The sequence below is a fragment of the Paracoccidioides lutzii genome (assembly GCF_000150705.2).
Source record: "Paracoccidioides lutzii Pb01 unplaced genomic scaffold supercont2.1, whole genome shotgun sequence".
In the NCBI taxonomy this organism is placed as follows: domain Eukaryota; kingdom Fungi; phylum Ascomycota; class Eurotiomycetes; order Onygenales; family Ajellomycetaceae; genus Paracoccidioides; species Paracoccidioides lutzii.
The window spans coordinates 1644322-1668865 of NW_015440947.1; the positions used below are offsets into that span (position 1 = coordinate 1644322).

Sequence of the window (24544 nt, forward strand, 5' to 3'; positions counted from 1 at the left end):
AGCTAGTTTATACTACCTTTGATGAAGATGGGACGGTAAATATACCTCCAGCTTTCTTCTTTTCCTGCGCACTACTATTATCTTTGGGAGAGACATAATGAGAGAAGGGGGAAGATATCAAGGCAATCGCACGTTCCAACCCAGCCTCCTCTGCGTTCTTTAATAATAGGCATATGTCCAGTGTCGCAGTTTAGCCCGGTCTTATCAAGCAAAAGGAATACGACAAGAGTATCGTGACTTTCACTGTTATCAGCGAGAGCGAGGAGCGTAGATCCGTCTTCTCTGCTCTAAAGCCAATTCCCAGCAGTTCGTGATTGGAAAGCCAGGGTGAGAGTTCAGGAGATTAGGTCGTCCTCTGATAACTTTGATAGCAGGGAAATAATTACGGAATATAGAGCTATCAAATGTATTGGGCGATCAATTAAAATCGCTAATTTCACATGCGGTTGCACACCTTTATATCGGTGATGAAAAGGCAGTCATTTTAACACCATAGCCAACGCTTTAATATATTGCATGACCTTTGGACTGGATTCTCCGTTCCGGAGGAGCGGACTTGCTGCAGCTCTCAATGGAACTGGAATATCTTGGTTCTTGACATCAAAACAATCAGCTTGCAGGGCAGAATATAATAATTTCTTCCGCTCCGCAAAGTAATGACCATTTAGGAATTCCAAGAGGAATTAGGATCCACTCGCCACAAATGGATTGCGCAGAGTTCCTAGCAATTGTGCATGATATGCATCAACCAAAACAGCCCTAATTATACGAGTTAACTAGTTTACCTGTTAGCTATTTATGTGAGATTAAGCATTTTGGTGAACATGCTGCCGAAAAAGAATGCCGCACTGCGGAAATGGCATGGCATGGTAACGATAACGATAGGTTGTCTTTTAATCTGACGTCTCCTCTGGTTGGAGCAGTGAAAGCTGGTGGCTTGCATTGTTAGTTAGGGCGTTGGGAGAACATAGTTTGCGGGAGAAAATGAGATTCTCTCAATAACCACTGACAAGGTAACCAGTTTGTCCAATTTCGGAATCCCGAAACATGAGCCATTCTCTGGACGAAAAGCAATAACGGATTTGGCGGACTTTGGATTTCATCTGATTCGATCTCAGCATTCATCCTTGATAGATATGATGTTATTATCTATTTCGTTTCCATGTGGATTTAGGCATGGATTGACTGAACGGGTTAGCACGATGATGGGCTAGCGTAAGCCTGAAGCGTTAAGGTTCCAACGACGCCTTCCAGCTAGTGATCCTTCACCGGGAGCAAATATCATTGCTGGTGCAGAATTGAAGCAAGTTGAATTCTGACAAGTTGACGGTAAGGTCGGATGTAGATATAAGAAATGCGATAAATATGCTTTCTAGACAATTCCAGGGCAAACAACTCGCCATCTTGTTTGTATGCTCTGCATGATAAGTGGGGTAATTAGTTGGGACTGTGAGCCAGTCAACGGCCGTTAAGAAAATGGGGCTCGTAACTAATGTGTCTGTCCTCATTAGGAAATATTGTCGAGTTCAGAACATAGAAAAACTGGGCCCGGGAGGATACCTACAAAGTCAATGCAGTATATAACGTAGAATTGAATCCGGATGCTGAAGACAGCAATCCATTCCATGAATCTGTCATCTTGTCAATATAACAAAATTAAAAAATTACAATGCGCAAGAAACAAACATGTGTCTTCCTAGACCTGATTTTGTGCAAGGCTCCTCTGATGCACCAAAGCTGAGTATGTCCAGTTAAGCTCGTTTGGGTTTCGGGTTTCCTCGCCATTCTGATATACACCATAGGCATTGGCAATAAGGACTGGTAGGATCGAGTTGTGGAGGAAGAGGAATGGTTGGAGATATCAGTGAAGGCAGCATGGGATAGAGGTGATGACGGCCACGGATGCAAATATGTTCAAGCCTTTTTGTCACAAGGCAACATTAGGATCCCCATCTGGGATACGGCCAATGCCGACTCCGCATTCCAGTGTTGTGAATGAGAGAAAAGTTGAACATCTCATGGCACAAATTTACATTATTGGCCAAATGTTGCAAGACAGTCCTTGAAAAGCGAGGCAATTTTTAACGAACCGCTGCTGAAAAGCAACACCGACTCTGTTAACAAAGGAGACGAAATATCTTCTGCAAATTCATGGGTACGACTCCTCCGTTCCACCGGAAGAGACTATGAAAGCACCATGTGACCCTGTCAAAACGACCAAGTTCATTCCATTGAAACAAGCTCCAGGTGGAATTCCAAAGCGTGCAATTCATTGCAGAGAAGAGCCACAGACAAGGTTTGTGAGCATGCAGATCACACATCATCACAACACATGCTACAGGAAGGAGGAGAATGAGATGATTAAGTTCTGGAACGAGACTCGTTTGAATCTTATTCTGTATGTGCCATTGTTCTCTGCTCTGATAAGCGAAGGCAGGGAATGTTAAGTCTGCAAACTCAAAGAATTCTCTTGCTTTCACTGGGGGCTAACGGAGGTGGATAAAATCATTATTGGACGGGTGCAACGGGTGTCTGAGAAGATGGCCTGAAAGGTGGGTTAAGTCACTCTGGAGTGGAGAAGGACAAGGGCTGCATCCATATAGTTGTGACCAGTGCACAGAGACCCAATGATGAGTTTGTTATCCGGGACATGAGCCTGACGGACGCTGAGATGTGTAGAGGTTCTGTATGCCTCAAAGCCTGGCAAGGGACATTTCTGATTACAGTCGATACCTACCGTCACAGATTCATGATGGTATGATGCTAAGCAGCATTTGAAGTTTTATATTTTTGAAGAGTCACAGTGGCCTGTCGTTGTTACAGACCATTTCCCTTGGAATCATTCCCACAACCATGTTAACGGGCTGAAATCCTTTGAGGTAGTTATCTGGATTTCCATGGCGGGAATACGGAGAAGGGCGCAACACTAACTGGGGTGGTGCAGCAACCAGACCGGGCCCATTTTAACTAGATAATTGCAGACTTTACTATTTATTTGTCGACGATTTGATCCTAGCATGCTGGGGAACATGTGATAAAGCATAGTCGGACAGATGTCGACCTCCTTTTGCTGCTGGTCTTTCATTATTTGATCACTTTTCTTCTGTGTCTAGATATTTTCAAATCGCCAATGCCGTTTCCAAGCCGCGGCTGCCGCACTTGCAAGCGGAGGCGTGTGAAGGTGAGATTATTGGCATCCTTTTTAAATTATTGATAACGGATATTTCTGACAGTAGATTTCTCCAGTGTGATGAAGCACGTCCATTCTGCAGTCGATGTCAGAAAGCAAATCTCACATGCAAACAAGTTGAAAATAGCAACTTTATTTTTTTGAACGAAAATGAGTTCGTGATCGGTCGGCTCAAGCGCCCTCGCGGGCCCAATGTGAGAGCTAGATCCGAGTCCAAAGCTGGAGAGCGTGTCGAGAGTACTCCTTCAAAGAATAAAACGAAGGGCTTGCACGGCTCTTCTGGCAATGCGGTTGAGGATCTTGTAAGACGGGCCCTCGAGCCACAGTTAAATATAACACCGACTCATGAGGTTTCCTTGGACCAGTATGCCGTGTTTTATTACTACCGGAACTTCCTTCAGATGGAGCACATTATCCCTGGTATTGTAGACAGCCACTTGAACTACGTCATGGCTGGTTGCTGCTTCTCTCAACCGCAATCTGTCCTTGGTCATGCGATATTCGCGGTTTCCTACGCTACATTTGCGCGGGCTGAGAAAAGTTATTCCGCCTTAACTCGGGCAGCGACCACGTACTTGAAGGCCCTGATGAAAACGAAGATGTCGTTGTATAATGCCAGCTATGCAAAGGACGACGAGGTCCTCCTTGCTGTAATGCTTTTAAGCTTTTATGAGAACACTGCGATGGACTCGCGCGCACCACCCATTTCCGGTCTTGTTCTCCTAAATTTGGTTTCACGAATCTTTGCGCACCATGATGGCGCTTTGGCCTTACTCGACCTGCGACGGAAGCAAAGCCAGCGAACCAAATGTGGTCTAGGGTTGGACAAAGTGGTCCGCCGGCAACTTTTGAGATCGCTACTCCTGCGGAGCTCCGCTCCACCGTCATGGCTTGCGGATGGTGCCGAGTACGGAGAGGTTGGATCTTTGCTCGAACTAGATCGTTGTACGGTGGAAGTTTCGAAGATACGCGAGCGGGCAAAGAATCTACTTCTGCTTTCCCCAAAATTTTCACCAGTAGACTGGTACGGTGGAACGACGATTTTGAACCAACTTCTGGAAGATGCTTGGGCGACGGATGGTCTTTTAGTTTCCTGGACGAATAATTTGCCGATGCAGTATTTGTACAGCACCATCGCAATACAGAACAACTGGTCCCGCATCAAGCTTTTCGATCCCACTGCTGTTCACATATATCCCACTGTCGGCCAGGCAGCAATGTGGAACCGTTATCGTGTAATTCGCCTCGCTCTGAACGAGGTCATTCTAAAGATATTATCTATCCTAGACGAAATCACAAATTCTGTCGGCACAACTGAGTCCCTGGCAGCAGCTGTCAAACTGACGATCAAGCGGATGGCAGATGATCTCTGCAGAAGCGTTCCGTATATGTTAGGGATATTTGAAGCGATGGCTGCAGATGGCCGTGACGCTGCTGTCATCACCAACGTTCCGACATCAGGGAAAATAACCGTAAAAGCTACTACGGGTGCCCTTCTCTGCTGGCCACTGGCTATGACGGCAATGATGTGCGCAATAATACCTGACAAAAACCTCCAATATCTAAGGATTTGCATGCTGGAGGTAAGCGAGGTTGTCCATGACGGTGTGCTCGAAAGGATGGCAGCTGCTTTCCCGCAAGGACCTACTCCTGTGGGTGGGCGGTAATGCTTTTTTCATGGAAACTCACGGCACTGTTGTTGTATTGGTTTTCCTTCTGTATAGTTAGTTAGCTGCTGCTTTTGCAGCGACTGTTCATATTCCCTTTTTGATGCAGACTTGTAAGAAGGTTGTCAATATAAAATGGAAAACATATTTATCCCATTAATGCGAACATGGTTGAACCGCATATCTCCCGGGCCGGTTCCTGATATGTGCGTTCGGCAAGTATCAGTATTTCAACCCCAAAAGGGGCTGTTGCAGGCTGAGGAAGGGTGGGGGGGATCACTGACTAAGCCACGGACTTCCCCGCATTCCGCATCCCTCCCAAACGCGGAGGGGGCCAACACTGTAGAGTTTCAACCCCCTCACTCTCCTCCAATTCTCCGCGCTTCCTGTGTGTCTCCCCATCCACGGGTCCCGATGAAAGATGGACAGCTCACGAACAGCGGCCGACCGAGTGAGAAAGAAAAGCACGTCGGCATCCCGTAAATCTTTGACTTGCGAGTATTGTAGCCGTCCCTTTGCCCGGCTGGAGCATCTTCAAAGGCATCTCCGCACACGTTGAGTGACCCACAACCCATACCCCTTTCGGGGCTTGCATGCTGTATTCATATTCATCACCCTCAATGCCTGACCGATAATTGCAGACACGAAAGAAAAACCTTTTTCTTGTGATATCTGCTCCAAATCGTTCGCAAGAAGGTGAATCGATTTTCTTGATTTGAGGATCGCATCCTTTCAAGCCTTAACTAATAAATCGAGTTGCTGATAGTGACCTCCTTGTCCGCCATGAGCGCCTGGTACATCCGCTAGAGAGTAATTCAAGCCGCACTGAGAACCGAATAAAACCTTCCGTGGAGGTTTCATCAACCCCAGCCCCTATACTACCTCCTGCTCCAACCCATGATAATCCAGTATTGGAACTACCGGAACCCGTGGGCGTTCAAACCCCCTCTGTGCCTCGTCCAGATGTCTCCGTTCACCCCTCCCAGATAGCTGAGCCAACCCAATTCAACCCCTCATGGGGATATGACCTTAATCTTCTTTCCCATGCTGCCAGTCATGTTGCCCTCGAAGGGCAACAGGAAGCGGTCAGCCCCATCCGCAAACCCTCTGCTGTAGTTGTAGAGAAACCAATAGCTGAGAACTACGGCGTGGAACCGTCTATTTTAGACCTTGCGGACCTAGGGGACCCTGTTCAAGATTTTACAGTTTTTTTAGAAAGTGTAGGTCTATCCTCTGATTGGGACTCGGGTACGTTCTCGACGGTGGTTGAACAGGAGTCTATACTCCCTGGATCAATCCCCCCACCCGCTTTTGATACAAAACAGTCAATCAACCCTCCAAGGTACAATAACGGAGACCTGCTGAGTGATCAACGGACCTCCACGGATGAAGCTCCGTCTTTTTCAAATTTTGGATCCCGTTTACCTTCTCTCCAACCGGAATCCCGAGACCCAGAGGATCGTCTTGGAATTCCCGATGAAGCCGCGCAAACTAGACCAGCCTGGGATGTGTCAAATCAGGATAGGCAACTTTTTATTGCTAGGCTGGAAGATTTTGCAAATGTGCTGCCTAAGTCTTTTGTACCTCCATCCAGGCATGCTCTCTCTCGCTTTTTCGCGGGATACATTAATGGACTTAACGAGCATCTTCCCTTTATTCATGTTCCAACACTATCTGTGGCAAGGTGCCCTCCTGAGCTTAGCCTCGCATTGGCAGCTGCAGGGTCCCATTACAGATTCGAGAATAATCGTGGAATCGATCTTTTTTACGCCTCGAAGTCAATCCTTCTTGAACGAATTCGGCGCCGAGATGCGCGTCGAGTGCCACAAGTGCCATGGGGTTTTGGCGGGCCCAACCCTGGTTTACATGCTTCTCGAACTCCGTCTTCGATCTCGAATTCCGGTAACAGTCCATTCCAGCAACCATATCTTTCTGCTGTGGATAGCGACACCTACCCTGGGGAAGATTCTGATGCACAAATGGAAATTATTCGTACTTTTCTCCTTCTCACAGTGTTTGCCTCGTGGGAGAGGCATCCTGATTTGCTACGGGAGATACTTGCACTTCAAAGCACTCTTGCCAGACTGGTTCGGGACCATGGCTTAGTAGAGCCTGCCCCATCGGCAGAAAATATTAGCTGGGAAGACTGGGTTCACAAGGAAGCCGAGAGGCGAACGAAACTTATCGTGTATTGCTTTTTCAACCTCCACTCCATTATGTATAATATACCTCCTTTGATTCTTAATTCAGAACTGAAGCTCAACATGCCAGCCCCTGCTGAAGAATGGAAAGCTCCCAACGCGGCTCAGTGGCGTCGCCTCCACCGCTCCCGTCTCGGAGGGGACATGTCTTTTCAGGAAGCTTTGATGAAACTTTTTATCAAAGTACCACAAAATAGCGCTCCTAACTCCATATCGCCATTGGGAAATTATGTTTTAATCCATGCAATAATACAGCAGATTTTTTTCGCTCGACAGTTATGCCTCTCATCTCCCCTGATGCCTGGCACTAGTCTGCGGCCTGAAGACTTGTCAGTACTGGACTCTTCTCTAAGTGCATGGAAAGCGGGCTGGAGGCGGACTCCCGAATCTAGTATCGACCCTCAAAGTCCTGCTGGACCCATCGCCTTTACGTCGACTGCCCTTCTTGGTTTAGCCTACATTAGGCTGCACCTAGATCTTGGCCCTTGTCGCAAACTTGTAACTCAAGATCCATCACAGATCGCGCGGGCACTCAACGAGTCACCTCCTGTTGTACGGAGCCCGAGATTGACGATGGCATTACTCCACTCCGCCCACGCCCTTTCGATCCCAGTGCGCCTAGGGATAGACTTTGTTGCAAAGACTCACTCGTTTTTCTGGAGTATACAACACTCGATTTGCAGTCTCGAATGTGCTTTTCTTCTCAGCAGATGGTTGCTTGCAATCCCAGCCACCCAGACTGAACAAAGGCTATCTGACCACGAAAGAAAATTACTGTTGTGGGTAAAGAGTATGATGGAGGAGACGGATATGGTGTTCAATGTGGCTAACATTGGCGATATCGATTTTATAAATGACTCTCTCAAGGTGAAGCAGCTCAGTGTTGCTGTTGTTCGTGTATGGTCGAGGACATTCAAAGGAAATACCAGCTGGCCTATAGTGGACCTCATTGGATCAAGTTTGGAGATATACGCTGACTTTCTGGAGATGTAGCCTGTTTGCTACATATGCCTCTCTTTTACACATGTATCTGGACTGTTGTCGATTTGTATTTTGGGCGGTCGCGTGCGAACTTGGGATACATACACCCACTAAATTCCGGAAGTTCATGCTCTTGGATTTCTACAATAGTCCGATTAACCAATAACTATGAACCGGCCACCAGCCCCATGTCTTTCAAGCATTCTGTTGAGGGGCCGTTCTGGAATTGATTGGTTAACACATCCCCTATCTGTCAATTTGTTTGGACACAGCTACAAATACCACCAGCTTCCTCTAGATCTGGGGCTGCCGACATCACCCTTCAACGCCCGAGTTCCTGTCGATCTTTCTCTCAAATATCGCATCAGGTCGATGCGAGATAACAACTCAGCGTCTTTCTCCCATTATTTCATATCTTATACTCCACCCTTTTCAATTCTGCAAAACTTTCAGGCTAAAAGACCGAGGAAGTGTCAGAGCAAATGCCTCTGCCGTTGTCACCGGCACGCGGTTGAGCACTTTTATTTCATTTTCACAATATCGTCGCTCAAAAACCACTCGGGATACAATTCCTCATTCGTCTCCTCTACCATTTCAGCCCCTTCAGTGTATATGATTGCTAAATGCCTTTCCTACCCCCCTTGGTATTTATTTGCTTTTATTTAATACCCCAAATCCACGGCTTGAATGGCACATTGATGTAAGGAAATGTTTGCTTGCTATCCTTGAATAGAGAAATCATACATGTCAGAGAAATGAAACCCCTGTCAACTAAGAGCAGGAAAGGAAAACGTTAACACAATTTTATCCAGCAGGATGAGTTTCGATTTCGTGTTTTTTTTATTTTATATTTTATTTTAGCCTTTGTGCTAGGTTTTGTTGGGAATGGATGTTCATGTTTAAAAAAAAGGGAGCAAGCTAGGAAGATTAGGATGGCGAACAGGGAATTTTGGTGCTTTAACTACCCCATACATACATTGATGATGACTGGTCCCCGGCTGGTTGAATGACACAAAGAGTTTCGCTTCCCTTTTCCCTTCGGGACTTTGGTCAAGGAATGAAATTTCCTCATTTGGTTATTCCTCTAGTATTGAATAAATATATGACATGGCCTACGACATACCCTTCTGTTGCATACTTATATATTTGATCTGAGCTAGATATTATTCCAAGTTTTTGAATTTGGTACGTCTCTCTGGCTTCACCTACTAACGTACTTTTCGTATGAAAGGCGAGATGTGTTTGATTTTCCAGTGTTTATCTGAGCTATGCGCACCGCTGTACTCTAATCCTGTGGGATGATTAATCTCTTTCATTGGAAAAAGCTAGCTAAATTATATACACAGTGGAGAGTGGCCACTGGGCAACAGCGGGCTGCTAATCTTGTACATTTCGACAATTCTCTTTTTCCTTTTTTTTTTTTTTTTTTTTTTTTTTTTTTTAAATTATATTTCTTCTGTGGATCTGAGGTATTAGTATTTAATACATTATGATTTTAAAGGAAAATATGGTAACCAGAATGTCTACAATAATATATAAAGATGAACATTAGATGTATGCTTCATCTCACATCTGCATATAAATGAGAACATAATAATCAATGATCATTCTAATCATCAGTGAAGTGACATCAGTAACAAAACGTCTCAAATGAACATAAAATCAGGATATTATTACTATGCATGATTTTACTGCTCCTTCATCTCATTTAATCTCAAAATAACACTCATAGGGATGAACCTCAGAGCAGACATTGATTTCTCCAACTCTGCAACATCATGTCCCTTGTCGGTGTTGACACTGCTGTTTGGTTCCCGATTTCCTGTACTTGCTGCCGCCGCTTTTGCTGGCACAGATGTGCTTCTAGAACCTATTGCCGATTTCAGATGTATAGGTAGCTGGGCCGTTCTCAGGGAGCTGTCGAGGCTGGTGTTGGCATTGGAAAACTTATTGTTATTGAGAGTCGATGAGTGTTTATCGCTATCCATATTTTCACTGGGGGCTGATTGAGATGGTTTCCACCGTCTCAGACGGCTCTCATGTTGTGTTAAGTTTGGCACTGAGACTCGTCTGTGGTGAGTGGGTGCCGTGCCTCCTCTGAGCATTGAGTCATGTTTATCGATGCCAGTATTGACGATGGCAAAATTGTATACCTGGTGCAGGATATTTCTAAGGGTTAGTCGCATGGGGCTTACTTGAAGCAGGATGCATGTAAACCATGATCATCCATTTCTACTCTCTTCACCTTTTTTGTCTTTTCGGTGCGCATATTCTTCAGGAATTAATACGGGAAAGATACAAAAGTGGAGACTTACACGGGGGAATAGATGTTTGTCGATAAGATGCATTCTTCGTTTCTGAAATGTTGAGCATTTCCTATCGCAGCCCTCAACAAAACAGGTAAACTACACATGAGTTAGCATAAACTGTGGCTATTGTGGGTAACTTGTGTGGAAACCAAAATGAAAGAAGTAATACCGTCTTCTCTCCCTTCTCTCTCCGCGCTGCAATCAGTGGATCGTGGTGTTCCTCAATGTGCAGGGTAAGAAAATGGGCAGTGGGAAAATTTTTCCCACACGCTGAGCAGCGGTTAACATGAGCTTGAGCGTAATGGACCTCGTAATCCTCATAAGTCGAAAATGAAATAGCTTCTCTGTGAGGCGGTAAGGTGCAACGCATTACTCCGTGGTTCTCATTTTGGTCGTTCAGATGCACAAGTTTGCCTCGTGGAGAAGTTGACGATTGCATGGTGGGCGCGCCTGGTTGAGGGCTGCCAGGGGAATCTGCCGACTCCAATGCATAATGCTTGTCGCGTGAGCGTTTGGCCATTGCTTTTTCATATTATGTTTCGAAACTAAAGGAGAGGAGGGGGTTTTCTCTCCGTCTCTCTGGCAAAAGCTAGCAAGGACAGAAAACAAGGGAGGCCGTGCTTTATTGCGTGAATTGTTTATCCAAGTTCCATGTGCCTATGTAGATATCCCAACAAGGAGAAATCTACACGATATTAAGCAGAAGCCCAAGCGCATCGAGGCAACCAACTAGTTGCGCTCGATTTAAGGCGATAGAGAACTGATGAACATAGATGGATGTGTCGAGGCGGTGGAAGTGCAAAGTAAACAGATTATGCTAAGGCAAAACCTATCGATAGAATAGCTCATCCCAATCCGTAGTTCCATTAGCCAAGCAGCAGTGTATATGTATGTCTGCCTGAGAAATCGATTGTGATATTTCGCCGTATGAGCCACTAGTTTCAAGAATGACGCTGATGATGACTAAGCAAGAAGTTCGAACTTTGGCCCGCCTCCATTCTCATACACACAGTTTACACCTCGCTTTTGAGCCAAGGTGAAATCTGAAATTCAAGAGGAGCAACTAGGAAGCAGCTGAGTTGCCCATCATGCCGCTCGCAAAGTCGAAAAGTAATGTTGGGCTGGGGAACAGTTTGATGAACGATCGGTTTGGAAAAGGCAGAGGTGCTGATCGCAAGAAAGTTTCCTACAATTCTGGTGCCGTTCGACGAACCGGTCCTTCTGGCGAGGAGTACATCACCAACGCAGCAGAGGAGGCATCATGGGTTAGAATGCGAAGTATTACCGAGCAAGGTGCTCTGGATGAATTTCTGAGTACCGCGGAGCTTGCTGGCACGGATTTTACGGCGGAGAAACTCAACAATGTCAAAATCATACACACCGATCAGAAGAACCCATATCTGCTCTCTGCAGCTGATGAGAGGGCTGCGGTTAAGAAACACCAGCGGAACCGCGGCAGATTAACGGTACCCCGCCGCCCGCAATGGGACGAAACGACAACCCCACAACAGTTGGATAAGATGGAGCGCGAGAGTCTGCTCGACTGGAGGAGGGGGCTTGCTGAGTTGCAGGAACACCAGGATCTGTTGTTGACACCTTTTGAAAGAAATTTGGAAGTATGGAGACAGCTGTGGAGGGTTATCGAAAGATCTGATTTGGTCGTACAAATTGTTGATGCGAGGAATCCGTTACTTTTCAGATCTGAGGATCTAGAAAAATATGTAAAGGAGGTGGATCCGAGGAAGCGGAACCTGTTACTGGTCAATAAAGCAGATATGATGACAGATTTTCAGCGAGAAATATGGGCGGAGTACTTTGAAGAGCATGGTATCAACTACAAGTTTTTTTCTGCTGCACTGGCTAAGGAGAGCCTCGAGGCGATGGAATTGGCTAACAAGGACGAGGATAATGATGGTAATGCCTTAGAGGATGGGGAACTTGCCAGTGATACCAAAAAGATGAATATTCAAGTTGCGGAAGGATTTTCGAATGATGAAGGTTCAGAGGACGATGATGATGATGATGATGATGATGATGATGATGGCGTGTCACTCCCTAATACTCGGGATTCGCGTACTAAGATTCTTACGATTGACGAGCTTGAAGATCTTTTCCTTACAGCTGCACCGAACATAAAGCCAAAAGACGGAGACAAAGGAAAATCCAAACCAATTACAATTGGCCTTGTCGGATATCCCAATGTTGGTAAATCTAGCACAATAAATGCTCTTCTTGGCGCAAAGAAAGTATCAGTATCCGCCACGCCAGGGAAAACAAAACACTTCCAAACCCTCTATCTCTCGCCTAACCTCCTCCTGTGTGACTGCCCCGGCCTAGTTTTTCCCAACTTTGCAACGACAAAAGCGGAGCTTGTTGTGAACGGTGTTCTACCTATAGATCAGCTTCGCGAATTCCTAGGTCCAGCAGGAATCGTTGCTCAGCGGATTCCAAAAATTTTCCTAGAAGCTGTCTATGGTATGAAAATTAATATGCGTCCTCTTGAGGAGGGAGGCACTGGTGTCCCCACAGCGTCAGAAGTTCTTCGTGCATATGCGCGGGCTCGAGGATTTTCCACAACAGGTCTTGGCCAACCCGACGAATCCCGCGCTGCTAGATATATATTAAAAGATTACGTCAGTGGGAAACTACTGTTCTGTCACCCGCCACCTACCTCTGAATCTGACATTGAAGCTGGAAAGAACCCGATTGATCCAGCAGAGTTCAATCGAGAGTTATACGACATCGACCATCTCCCTCCTAAAAGACGAGAGGCCCTTCTCCACCACGGCGCATCATCAACGCTCTTATCTGAGCTTGACGGATCATCCCGCCATTTTGATGCCAACGCAGACACAAATAGCAACGTCTTGTCAGTCCAGTCTTCCGCTGCTTCCCATCCTGAGGGTTCCCGCTCGCGGAAGATCGACTCAGGGTTCTTCTCGGCAGTGGGTTCAAGTGGAGCGGAACACCTCAGAATGCCGTTTAATTACCAATACACGCAACAAGGAGCTACCCAGAGACAGAAAGAGCTTTCTGGCCGGAAAAAAAAGTTGATGGTAGCGTTGGAAAGTGGGGTTGATCCTTCAGAGGTTACGGGGGTTGGCAAGAAACATTTTAAGGGTGGGAAGAGAAAGGCAATAGAGCAAAAGAAGAAGGCCAAGGCTAAAGAAGGGGATGGTGATTTCTATTAGACGGTTGAGAATATCTGTATGGGCGGGATTTTAATTTCATGTCTTCGGTCCGGATACTATGGATGGGTCTGTTTTGCTGATTGATCTCTTGAATTGATGAGTGAATGAACACTAGAATCAAAAGAGGTAAATGCTAAATATTTATGATTGTATTTGCTGTTGCTTGGGGATGATTAGTTTTTGGTTAATCACAGAGTGTGAATGAATCATGTATGCTTTATCGAGCATTCATGCCCCATTTTGTTATGATGTTAACGATAATCACCAATTTCTTCATTTAGATTGAGGTTCAACTTCCTCCACTGGAAAGAAGCTGTGGCAAAGAATAGAAAATTTAGTTTGCTAGTTGCCTTCGGGTCCAGCATATCACTAACCATTCCATTTTCACCTCGGTCATTTACTGCCTCAGGTCTTTTAGCGACCCCTTTCTGTTCCTGATCCCCCTTCAGTTCCGATCCCCTTTCTGGCCCTGATCTGTCTTCTGGTCCTGATCTCCCTTTCACTCCCGATCCAATTTCCGGTCCATATTCCCGTTTATCTGGCCCTTTCCCTATTCGTCATGGGGACCTTTCACCATCTCGCTTTGAGTCGTTCCTTTATTATAAGATCAAGCATTGAGAGGCATAACTATCAAAGATATTTGGTGTTTTTGAACATGTATTAGAGACCTCGATGGTTATGGTAGGTAGAGAAACAATAAGCGCCCTGAGATCGTGGTTGCATTGTGAACGTGTGAAATGTAAGACTGTTTGACCAAGGGTTCGGATGGGCAGCGAGCATGGAGATGCTTATGGCTTGTCTATTGGACTGCCTATTCTAATGCAATGGGGGAATCTATATCAATAAATGCAGATAGCTCCCATGATTCGGAGAATGGAAGAGGCCGCAGTATATCTTACAAATGATATGGAACAAGAACTGAACGACAAGTATATCTCTTGCGCCTGCCGGCACGAATTCTATTACAACTGAGATGCAAGAACATAAGGTGAATCCCACTGTGGAAGGGCGAGTTTATCCGAGGGACATCGGATCAAAGCGTGAAGAAAGTTCTCTGAACGGGATAGTATTTCAAAGTGAATAGAAATTTGCATGATTGCAAATATTTGTGGCATCAGACTTCACCGGGATTTCGCCGAGTTAGCTGCTGGCATATTGAAGTGGCAATGGATAGTAGCACGCGGTGATCTGGATGGAGCCCTGGCACTGTTCCAAAGATGATTTGGCCCATGACAATAACTCGAACCCAGGGTAAGGCCAAGGGGAGCGCTGAGTCCCATAGAGACAGATAGCAAAACAGATATAAGCCGGAAGACCTGGCTTGATATTGGAAGAGATTCCTGCGACGATGTCTACATCAGGGATGCAATCCGAGTAAAGCATTGTGCTAAGAATGATTGCTCACTTGAGCAAAAGAATCCAGAGGCAGGACAAGACGAAAACCTTTAGTTGTACAAAATGACACGAAATGTAGGATAAACCGTAAAGCCATATCATGCTGAAGGTTTTTCGGTATGTTGTAAAAGCAACGTCGTAAATGCGAGACCGGAAAAGGGGGTTGCATCACATGACCTGAGTTGAATGAATCCATCGATTTCACTTGGAGGATAAATATAAGTTAACGAACCTTTTTTTTTTAATTTCTTCCTATCCTTACCCAGATCACGACAACGAGACACCCCACCCAGCTACACCCGCATGAATTCATCGTTCCCGGATATTTGCCACATATAGATACGGCAAGCATACAACATATCTCCTCCTGCCACCGGAGTTAGCCATTGGAGTAATCATGCCTTCCCGAAGGCAATGGATGTAAGCCGTCATTTCTGCCCTGGTTCAAGTAAAAGAGGTTTTGGCAGAGCATGGCATGGCTAACGCATAGTGCCTTTTGACATCGCTAGTGATAAAAAATCCGCCACCACCTATCAGCTCTTTCACAGGTCCCAAAATGACCCCTTAATTCACGATGCGGAAGCAGACGATAGAGTTCTCCATAGGGTGTCGGGTGCCCCCATAACAGAATCGCCCTCTATACCTCTAAAAACTACCAAAACAACAGCCAAGAATCTTGCGGAACTCGAGAAGGAATTTGGAGGTGCTAAGGTCCGCAAGAATGAAGGAGAGGCTGCTAATTATGGGATATACTATGACGATTCGCAATATGACTACATGCAACACCTGCGAGACTTAGGCAGGAGTGGAGATGGACAGTCGCGTTTCATTGAAGCAGTCCCGGTTAAGGGGAAAGGGAAGGCCAGGATTGTGAAGCTTGAGGATGCTTTACGCGAGACTTCATTGGATGATGGAGATGACCTTGGTTCAGTTTATGATGATATCCTGTCTACAGCATCGAATTACTCTCGGAAGCGGACATATCAAGATCAACAGAACGTCCCCGATTCGATTGCTGGTTTTCAACCCGATATGGATCCACGGCTGAGAGAAGTTCTAGAGGCTCTTGAAGATGATGCATTTGTGGATACGGATGACGCTGGGGATTTATTCGAATCCCTTGTGCAAGGTGGGCCGGATGCCGAAGTGGATCCCAGCGAATGGAGAGATACCTTTATTGAAGATGACGATGAAGGCTGGGAATCGGATGTAACGGAGAAAGCACCAGAGCAACAAAGCGTAAGCACCACCTATGCTGAATCACCTGCCAAAGGACCCATGGACGATGTGCAAATTCCAGACACAGTTGCCGGCGAGGGAGACTGGCTCCGCAACTTCGCGCAGTACAAGAAGGACATCAAATCGAAATCCTCCCCTCCTCTCATCCACGGGGATACTGGCTCCGTCTTACGAGCCGGAACCGTGGCATCCACAATGTTCACGGCGGGTGGGACCCCCGTCCGCAGAAAGAAGCGCAAAGGTGCACTCACAAACCCATCCGCATATTCCATGACCTCATCATCTCTTGCACGAACAGAGGGACATCGCCTGCTCGATGACAGGTTTGAAAGAATTGAGGCGCTCTACGCGCTAGATGAAGAGGGCGAGGACTACGATGGCGTCAGTATGGCGGATGATATGTCTGTGGTGAGCGGGATGTCCAAGGTTTCTGAAGTACCCAGTCTTGTTAGCGGTGGGACACCGCTCCGATCGGATTTCAATCAGATTATGGATGGCTTTCTGGAGGGTTGGGAGGATCGTGGTGTTCATGCCAAGAGGAAAGGGGCCAAGGGCAAGAGGGGAAAGAATGGGAATGAGGCTATTGGGATGAAAATGTTGGATGAGATCAGGCAGGGCCTTGGACCAGCAAAGTTGCCTGGGAGGGTGTAAGGAGCCTCCATTTTATTCAGTCTTTGGATACTGCGGCTCTACTCCAGATTATACTGATTGCATGTGTTGGTACTTATTTACTTGTCGGGTTTGAGGCGTTTTTTTGTGTTTGTTTTGTGCATTGGCTTGGGATAGACAAAAAGGGTTCACCCGAAGGTTGATGAAAGGAACGAGGATACGATCATGCCAAAAAGATTGTGATGATCCACCAAAACAAATTTTTATAATTTATACACATCTATTCCTTAAATTCTACAAAGGATATAGTAAAATGTGATCCTACTACATGTGATATAATATTCATATGCATGCCCAAAGGCTCCGTTCCAATCTGCAGGAACCTACAAAGCCCCCCCAAGTTTCTCCACAATCCACATAGCTAATCGTACATTCCAGCTCACCCTCCGCTCTTCTTTCCTCAAATCATCTCTGGACATAACACTGGCATCTTTCTGCAACCACTCCGTTTCCTCAGCTAACCTCTGTTTCAACGCCTCGTTGGACGTCACCACGATAGCACCAACTTCCAAATCAAGGCCATAACTTCTCTTCGTGAAGTTACTGCTCCCTACAAACGTAATGCTCGGCTGCTGTTCCCCGGGAAGGGTTATCCAAAGGCCCTTGGCATGGTAGCTCCATCCTCCCGATTCACCAACAGTTCCCCGCCGCCATTCCTTCCATTGGATGGAGTTTGTTCTCTGCGCTTCCGCAACACGGTCCAGGAATCTTGCAGATAGATGGGTGTATGCTGCCGGAAGCATACCTGAGACACCAGCTGAACCATAAAACCCGTTTGCCCAGGGTGAGGCGGTAAGGACCGTACCTTGGGGCTTGGAAACAGTAGCTTTTGATGGGGATGTGCTGGATATTAACAGTGAAGAAAGGACGGGATGGATGTTGAAGTACCCCGCTGTGAAGAGCCAGCTGGAGTTGGCTAGAGCAGGGGTGGTGGAAAGGAGGCTGAGGAGCTTTGTCACGGCGGGATACTCTGTGGATTCGTCGGGTTTTAATAATGGGCTAAACTGCGCTACCGGATATACTAATGTTGGTTTAGATGACGCTGGCAGCGGTAGAGCCTTGGATTTCAACGGCTTAACTAATGGCGCCAAAACTGTAGATGCATGTGAAATGAAGTTCTCTCGATCATCGAGGGGTGACGGAGCTCCATTTGAAGCTGGCCAGGACAAAGTATATCCTTCTTTATCCTTTGAGTCCGAAAGCATCTGAAAACTGAGGCTGCATACCCCATTGTGAATTCGGGAGTAATAGTCTGTGAGCGGTTTAGAGTTAAAAACATGATATCTATCTGCTCGGTTCGAAAAGTAGTCATTGGAGAGGTTTGCTCTGATAGAGACACGTTAGAAAAAATTGGCGTCCATATATATAAAATGGCACAGTGATCTCACACCCGGAAAGTATTATTTCATTATCAATGCCATACAACTTCATATGCTGCAGGCCCCATCCTTCATTTATTCTTCTTGGAATGATTCGCTTTCTCAATCCAGTGAGGTTGGGAGTGTGAAACATCCGTATCTCTACGCGATCTGGTCCATGCTCTGAAACTAGAGAAGCCAGAAGGGAGGCACAGGATTGACCCGGGGTCTCGCGAGTCCCTCTCAAAGCGTCTGTCAGGATCGACACTTGGAGTTCTGGGTTCTTCTGTAGAGCTCCATTGATAATGCCAATAAGTTCATATTCCGTTTTGCCAATATATAGTGTTGAGAGATATATTCTCCTTTTCGCATTTCGAATTTTATCCTAAAGTGAAGCACTCCGTTAACCCCATTTATGTCCGCATAACAAAGCTGACAATGGATCTAGCCTATGCACCTTGAGAGCTTCGTAGAACGCAGCTGGAGAGTCCAAAATGTTAATTTGAGAGGCCTGTATTTCAAATCGAGGTGCAATATTGTCCAGTTCAACTGTAATCACCCCAAGTGGTGATGCGGAGGAAGGATGGGCTGGTGCAGGGCTTGGATGCGATGTGAATTTGCGGATAGAACATCGTCGTGGAAGCATAGGCCTGCGACAAGTGTAGCTTGTGGCTTGTGGCCCAAGGCGCTTTATCATCATGAAGGAAATGAAGTAGTAATCCTGGTTAAATACATCGTTCAATTGAGTGGGAACATGAAGACCCACGTACTTCAATTATGATATTTATTCTGAGTTATCTTCAGATATTTTGCTGTTCTCCAACTCCCGAAACTCTTGTTACGGCGAACCCAGCGCTAAACCCCTTTCGGCCTCCCATCTCCACCAACTTCATCTCAGCCTTTCCCGGGGAATTATCTGGACTATTGTCAACAACTTATCTTCACTGCTTCTGCAAAGATGTCGACAATCCTCCGTACCGTTCGAAACCTGTGGCGGATTGGTTTCAAAGTTCGTTCCTCTTCGTTTTCCTGCTTGCAATTTGCGTCTACTGACCACAACCATCTCTCTAGGAATATGGCCACCAAATGCAGGTACGCTTCAAATCCGGATAACGATATAGGTTTTTGTGCCTTCTAGTTGCCAAAATCTGTTGGCATATTTGCTGACTTGCTCACACGTTTGCGTTGGTATAATAGTATATTGGTTTGTCTCCCTCCCCGCATAGGTCCTGCTGGGGTACATACAGAGCTGACAGGAACGAACTCTCAACAGGTGATACCAAAGCCGGCACATTGATAGCTACGGACCGATATGGAAACAAATACTATGAGAACATGGACGAGCTACCACGTAGGCAATACCAGCCATCCATCCGTTACCAAATATGAGCATCCTATTGACACCTTTCCCTTTCCACTATTAGTCCGAACGCGCTGGGTCGACTATAAAGAAAAAGAATTCGACGCATCCCAAATTGATGGTGGCTGGTATGCATTTTCCTATCAAGCTCCAGAACTCGACTTGGAAATTTCAATTCGATAACGCATTCTGGGCTATAAAGTCATTCTGACCCATGGGATATTTTCTTATTTCTAGGCACGCATGGCTGGCATACATGGTTGATAACCCCCCAACTCAAGATGTGCTCATGCAGACTGGCGTGCGACCGTGGGAGTTATCAGAGCATCGACCAAACATGACCCTTTCTCGCGCTGCTTATAGACCATATTCTACGTGAGTCGATCCCCTATTATGCGCGACGCATTTTATCTCCCGCTTTATATGAAATGGAAACCGGTCCCTATGGGCACCATGCTTACAATTTCTCTTTCTATATAGGGTGAGACCTAAATATTCTGCTTGGACTCCTGTAGCCGGGCCCCGATAGACATATGTCTAGATGCCGTGTGGTCTCTCCTGCAAACATTTTATCTGATCACTTGACTTTCAGAATTGGTATGTTTGTTTGTTGCAACCAGGACTTGTATATATACCTTTTTCTATAAGATTACAGAAGGAAGGAATTGATGTTTTATTCGTATCGAAAGAATATTTGAACAATATATATATGTATATATATTCTATAAAAAGGGGACCAGGACGGATTACTTGGGGATCTTGGGGATCTCGGCATCATACTTCGTACACAACGGAAACATAATTAAAATTAAGTCAATAATTTTAAGAAAAGCATAATTACCGACCAAGCAGATATCTGGCTCAGTCAAACACGAATCCCTCAAACGGGGTGTGGGTAAACAGTCCTGTGTCCACAGGAAACCAAAATATAGATTACGATGAAGAATAGCAAAAAAGGGTTGAAGCCAACTTAAGGGGTACAAATGTTGGGGGAATAAATTCTTCAACAAGAACATGGGAAGTCCCCTCATAGAACATATCCTCCAGACCCAATGTTCCACCAATGCCGTATTGGCCGTTTGTCCTCAAGTTCCACACACCACCAGAGGACTTCTTTAGCTTTATCAATCTGCCCGCTTTGTTCGAAGGCTCTTGACAAAGCAAACCACGCTTCGGAACTATCCCAAGCGCTTCCGAGTTTTGTCAATGTGGATAAAAGACCATAAGCTCTATCGCGAGCAGCGAGCCGATCTAAAGCTTCCGGTGTGATGTCATGTGGCGAAGAGGAATCGCTGGTGACATTGGTATCGTCGTTGTGCTGTGATTGGGGTTTCGTTTTGAGCTTCGAATGGGTTGATAAAAGAGAAACACCAGGTGTATTGCTGACGTCTAGACCTTTTTCAATCTTCTCTAATGGCAAGGTCTGGTCGTATATGTCAAGGAGAAGGTTGGCTAGTCCCACTGTCCCTACGAGATGATTTGGATAATACATTAAGGCATCTTCGAAATGATTGATCGCATCATAGGGTAGTGATTGTGCCTGTGCAAGATGGCCTCTTTCGGCATAGACGTCAGCCCAAAGCTCATCCGAGCTCTTCGTCCCTCCCCAGCCTGCAGCAGCGAACGCTCTCGCTGAAGACTCTTGCCCTGCGACGAGCGCTTCCACAAGTCTTGTTTGCTCAGACGCCTCGTTACAAGCTTCCATCGCGTCTTCGAAAAGTCCCGCATGTCGATAGAGCCCTGCGACGAACAACCAGATTTTGATCAATAAGCCTTTGGCGTGTATCTGTGTTTGAACCTTGGAAAACCGCGTGAGGGCGCGTGTGGGAGAGCCAAAGCGACAGCTTCTCGAAAGCAGACTGTAGTGGAATTTGTTTTGAGGGGGAACAGCGACTGTGGTCTCTTTGTTGTGCTTGTTGTGCTGGCCAAAATGTGATAACGAACGTTTTGGTGTGGATGAGGGTCCATCGAGTCGAGCTAATTGAAGTGGCATGTTGCGAGATGTTGGTGAGTCGTCCTCAACATGTTGTCGCTGGTGCTTCTTGACTGTAATCACATCAACAGGTGAGCGAGGTGATTTGTCTGAGCTGCGTGGGCGCGCCGTTTTCGTGCTACCGTTCCGTCGATGTAATTTATGCCGAGAAGAGTCACCTATAGCATCCGAAGGGGAACGTTCCGTTGAGACCCGTCGATCCTCATCTGTAACTTGAATTTTCGGTGCATCAGGATCCGCGGGAACTGCCGCAGGCGAAATTGATGGTACCTTTGGAGTGACGTTGCGTTCGCTCCCGGAATGGCCGTCTCGCTCGTGATGTCTGATACTCTTCTTTCTACCAAAAATACTACCCCGGAGGCTTCTAATTGTTCCCGTTGAACTCTTAGGAGGGACTAGATTGTCCGACTCGTTCGTTTCGCCCTCTTTACCGGCCTCAGGATTTGTAAACAAACGCCCATATAGACTGAGGAGTGCCTCAGCTTGATTTAGTGCGTACTCAGGTCCGTGCATGATTTCCAGAAGAGAAAGCTGAGTAATTCGTAATTCAACAATGCTTTCCTTCTCGCGAGCTTCCATCTGGTTAGATGTGCCTCTACCCCGCTCTATTCCAGCAACTGAAAGCCAATGGACTGATTTTTCGCCGGGCTCTTGAGATTGGCTCTGTGATGATTTTCCATTTTGTTCGTGGAGCAAATTGACACTTGGTACACTCTCGAAGGCAGCGTCACAAGCTTTGCTCGCGGCCTCGAAATCTTGTTTCGCACTCAATAGAAGCGCGAGCAAATGCCATAGTGGCACGAGATCTCGTTCTTTAGTGCTAACCCAGTGAGAATGTCTTTGTGAGTCTGCATCATCTTCGGATTGCTCCGCGACTAAGGTAGTTCGAATATAATCAATTGCACTATTTATGTCCCTTGTCTCTGCAAGTAGAAGGGCAAATGCGAAAGTTGACGCTAAACTGCCTTCGGGTGACTCAGAAGCTAACGACTTTTCGAAGGCTTCTAGAGCTTCGGCTTGAATGTCAGTTCGCACTTCGTTAACCGGGGTCCACCTCGCCCAATTTGCAAGCCCAATTCCGATTGCTCGATATGCTATCGAAACTGTGATGGGAGACAGTGGGCGGCTACCGCAAGTCCCTGTGGTTGAACCTGGAGAAACGCGCCCGTTGGCCGGAGTGGCTGTAGGAATTATACAATGGAGATTATCCAGTAACTTTTTTAGCATATTGGTCAACTCTTTTGCTTTTTCTGCTTCTTTATAGGACCCAAAACAAGACAGCATGCTAATTCCTTCAGAAAGAGTGTGAGCAAAGACCTCATCATCTTCCAGCTCACCCGCAGCTTCCACAGATTTTTCCGCTCGCGCTTTCGCACTGGTGGTTAGATTGATGTATGTTTCCAAAGCTTTGATTGCAAGGTTGAACTCTGCCAGAGCTGCGTGGACATGAAAAAGGCGGCGCAGAATTAGAGTCGAATGGAAGGTCTTGGTTGCTGCTCGATATAACATCTAAGGAAGGATAGGGTTAGCATAACATAAGAGCTCGACCTCAAAACAAAAACTTACATCAAGAACATTTCGTGAAAAGGCATCTTGCCCGCCTTCGCCAAAATCATCGTCCCGCCACTCCGGTCCACAGAGGATTTCCCAATTCTGCATGACTTGCTCAACCCAGTTTTCAACTTCCTTATTTGCTACCTCTGCCTTCGGGAACTTCGTATTTTTAATCAAAATATTTTCACAGATCGCCTCCACGCGGCGGAGTTCTGTCGTCAGTTGGGCCCGCTTCGGGCTTTCTGACGGAGAATCATATGCTACTTGTCGTAGCGTAGATGATAAAATTCCGTAGTATGCTTTCCATATCGAGGCTCGAGAGACTGAATTAGTTGACGCTGCACCAAGGGCAGTCGATGCCTGATCACCTTGCTTTACGTTAGGGTGGGATGCCCATAGCCGAAAAGCTCTCAGAGCAAACTCGACGGTATTTTCATTTGCCAGGGGTCCTTCAGCTGCGGCCTCACTCGCTATCAGTGCAGCTTTGGATAAGAGCTGTTCAGACCAGAATAGAAATTGCGGACTTGACGGAGAATTCGAATCGAGAGTAGAAACCCAAGGTAAAACCGACTTGAAGGTGCGTATCGCGTCCTCAGATCCCGAAACTGACGCCTGGGCGGCCCCTAAAATAAACTCCGTATCAGCAGAGGGGTGTAGACGTAAAGAAGAGGATACATACCCTTGATATATCCACCCTTTATAATGCAAATTTCTGTCCAGGACGATAGGGGTTGTCTATCACCGGAGAGAATTTGCAGCGTCACATCGAAGTCTTTGGGGAGACGAGAGGCAGCCAGTGCGGGTTCCGATAGTGTCCAATGCAGCCAACCCAAACATATCTGTGCTTGAAAAGAATCTTGCAAAGGATTCCCCACCTCTTCCAATACAGAAAGCAAGCCCGGTATGAGGTCATGGAGTTTTGTTTCCCTGGATCCTGAAATGGTGGTAGCGGTTCCAGGTCGGCTGTTCAGGAACTCTGCAACGTGGTATTCGGCACGCGCAGCTTGTACTAGACCTAGTAAAAGACGAGAGTGTCAGCAATTATTTCTACAATGATTGGGATTTCTGCGGAAAAACCATACATTTCCGCTCAGGGCAATGTTTTGAAATTTTGCGAACGAGGTTTGGGAGTTCATTCCAATTGCCGTTACATCTCGCCGCATCCAAGGCCTCAAGATAGCGCCGCCTCTTGTCGGCGATTTTAGCCTAGTTACCAGAGTCAGTTCTCATTACCTATATATCTCCACTAAAAGAGTGTAGGGGCCATGTATCGAAGCTTGGCCAGCTTGGCCAGAAGGGGACGTACAGTCATGGTTTTGTGAAGTTAAGCGGATGGATGTGTCACCGCATTCAGAAACATGGCTGGTTAAAAGGGAAGACAGACACTCAATCATAAAGCAAGCATGTGACATAGGTCACTGGAAGATTAGCTAAAAA

At 46.3% G+C, this 24544-nt stretch overlaps 8 protein-coding genes across 8 annotated transcripts; 5 read left to right on the top strand and 3 right to left on the bottom strand.

Moving 5' to 3' along the window:
* Positions 1–3130: 3130 nt before the first annotated feature.
* PAAG_11109 (hypothetical protein) lies at positions 3131–4857 on the top strand (the record flags this gene model as incomplete). The annotated part of the gene is made up of 2 exons (XM_015846814.1): positions 3131–3181; positions 3247–4857. The coding sequence occupies 2 exons, from the start codon at positions 3131–3133 to the stop codon at positions 4855–4857; spliced, it is 1662 nt and encodes a 553-aa protein (XP_015703618.1).
* Positions 4858–4992: 135 nt separating this feature from the next.
* PAAG_00453 (C2H2 transcription factor (AmdA)) lies at positions 4993–8051 on the top strand (the record flags this gene model as incomplete). Its single annotated transcript, XM_015844020.1, has 2 exons — positions 4993–5336; positions 5624–8051. 2 exons carry the CDS (start codon positions 4993–4995, stop codon positions 8049–8051), a joined length of 2772 nt encoding a protein of 923 aa, XP_015700355.1.
* A 1676-nt stretch (positions 8052–9727) lies between these two features.
* On the bottom strand, positions 9728–10868 carry PAAG_00454 (hypothetical protein; the record flags this gene model as incomplete). Its single annotated transcript, XM_002797869.2, has 3 exons — positions 9728–10192; positions 10355–10444; positions 10518–10868. 3 exons carry the CDS (start codon positions 10866–10868, stop codon positions 9728–9730), a joined length of 906 nt encoding a protein of 301 aa, XP_002797915.1.
* A 568-nt stretch (positions 10869–11436) lies between these two features.
* On the top strand, positions 11437–13539 carry PAAG_00455 (large-subunit GTPase; the record flags this gene model as incomplete). Its single annotated transcript, XM_002797870.2, has 1 exon — positions 11437–13539. One exon carries the CDS (start codon positions 11437–11439, stop codon positions 13537–13539), a length of 2103 nt encoding a protein of 700 aa, XP_002797916.1.
* A 1792-nt stretch (positions 13540–15331) lies between these two features.
* Positions 15332–16824, top strand: PAAG_00456 (low-temperature viability protein ltv1; the record flags this gene model as incomplete). The annotated part of the gene is made up of 2 exons (XM_015844021.1): positions 15332–15354; positions 15444–16824. The coding sequence occupies 2 exons, from the start codon at positions 15332–15334 to the stop codon at positions 16822–16824; spliced, it is 1404 nt and encodes a 467-aa protein (XP_015700356.1).
* Positions 16825–17165: 341 nt separating this feature from the next.
* Positions 17166–18897, bottom strand: PAAG_00457 (hypothetical protein; the record flags this gene model as incomplete). The annotated part of the gene is made up of 3 exons (XM_015844022.1): positions 17166–18168; positions 18233–18585; positions 18658–18897. 3 exons carry the CDS (start codon positions 18895–18897, stop codon positions 17166–17168), a joined length of 1596 nt encoding a protein of 531 aa, XP_015700357.1.
* A 261-nt stretch (positions 18898–19158) lies between these two features.
* On the top strand, positions 19159–20089 carry PAAG_00458 (NADH-ubiquinone oxidoreductase subunit B17.2; the record flags this gene model as incomplete). The annotated part of the gene is made up of 6 exons (XM_015844023.1): positions 19159–19209; positions 19272–19292; positions 19398–19551; positions 19625–19688; positions 19798–19935; positions 20041–20089. The coding sequence occupies 6 exons, from the start codon at positions 19159–19161 to the stop codon at positions 20087–20089; spliced, it is 477 nt and encodes a 158-aa protein (XP_015700358.1).
* Positions 20090–20587: 498 nt separating this feature from the next.
* On the bottom strand, positions 20588–24419 carry PAAG_00459 (hypothetical protein; the record flags this gene model as incomplete). Its single annotated transcript, XM_002797874.1, has 5 exons — positions 20588–23062; positions 23120–23730; positions 23787–24122; positions 24190–24313; positions 24414–24419. 5 exons carry the CDS (start codon positions 24417–24419, stop codon positions 20588–20590), a joined length of 3552 nt encoding a protein of 1183 aa, XP_002797920.1.
* Between the last annotated feature and the right edge of the window lie 125 nt (positions 24420–24544).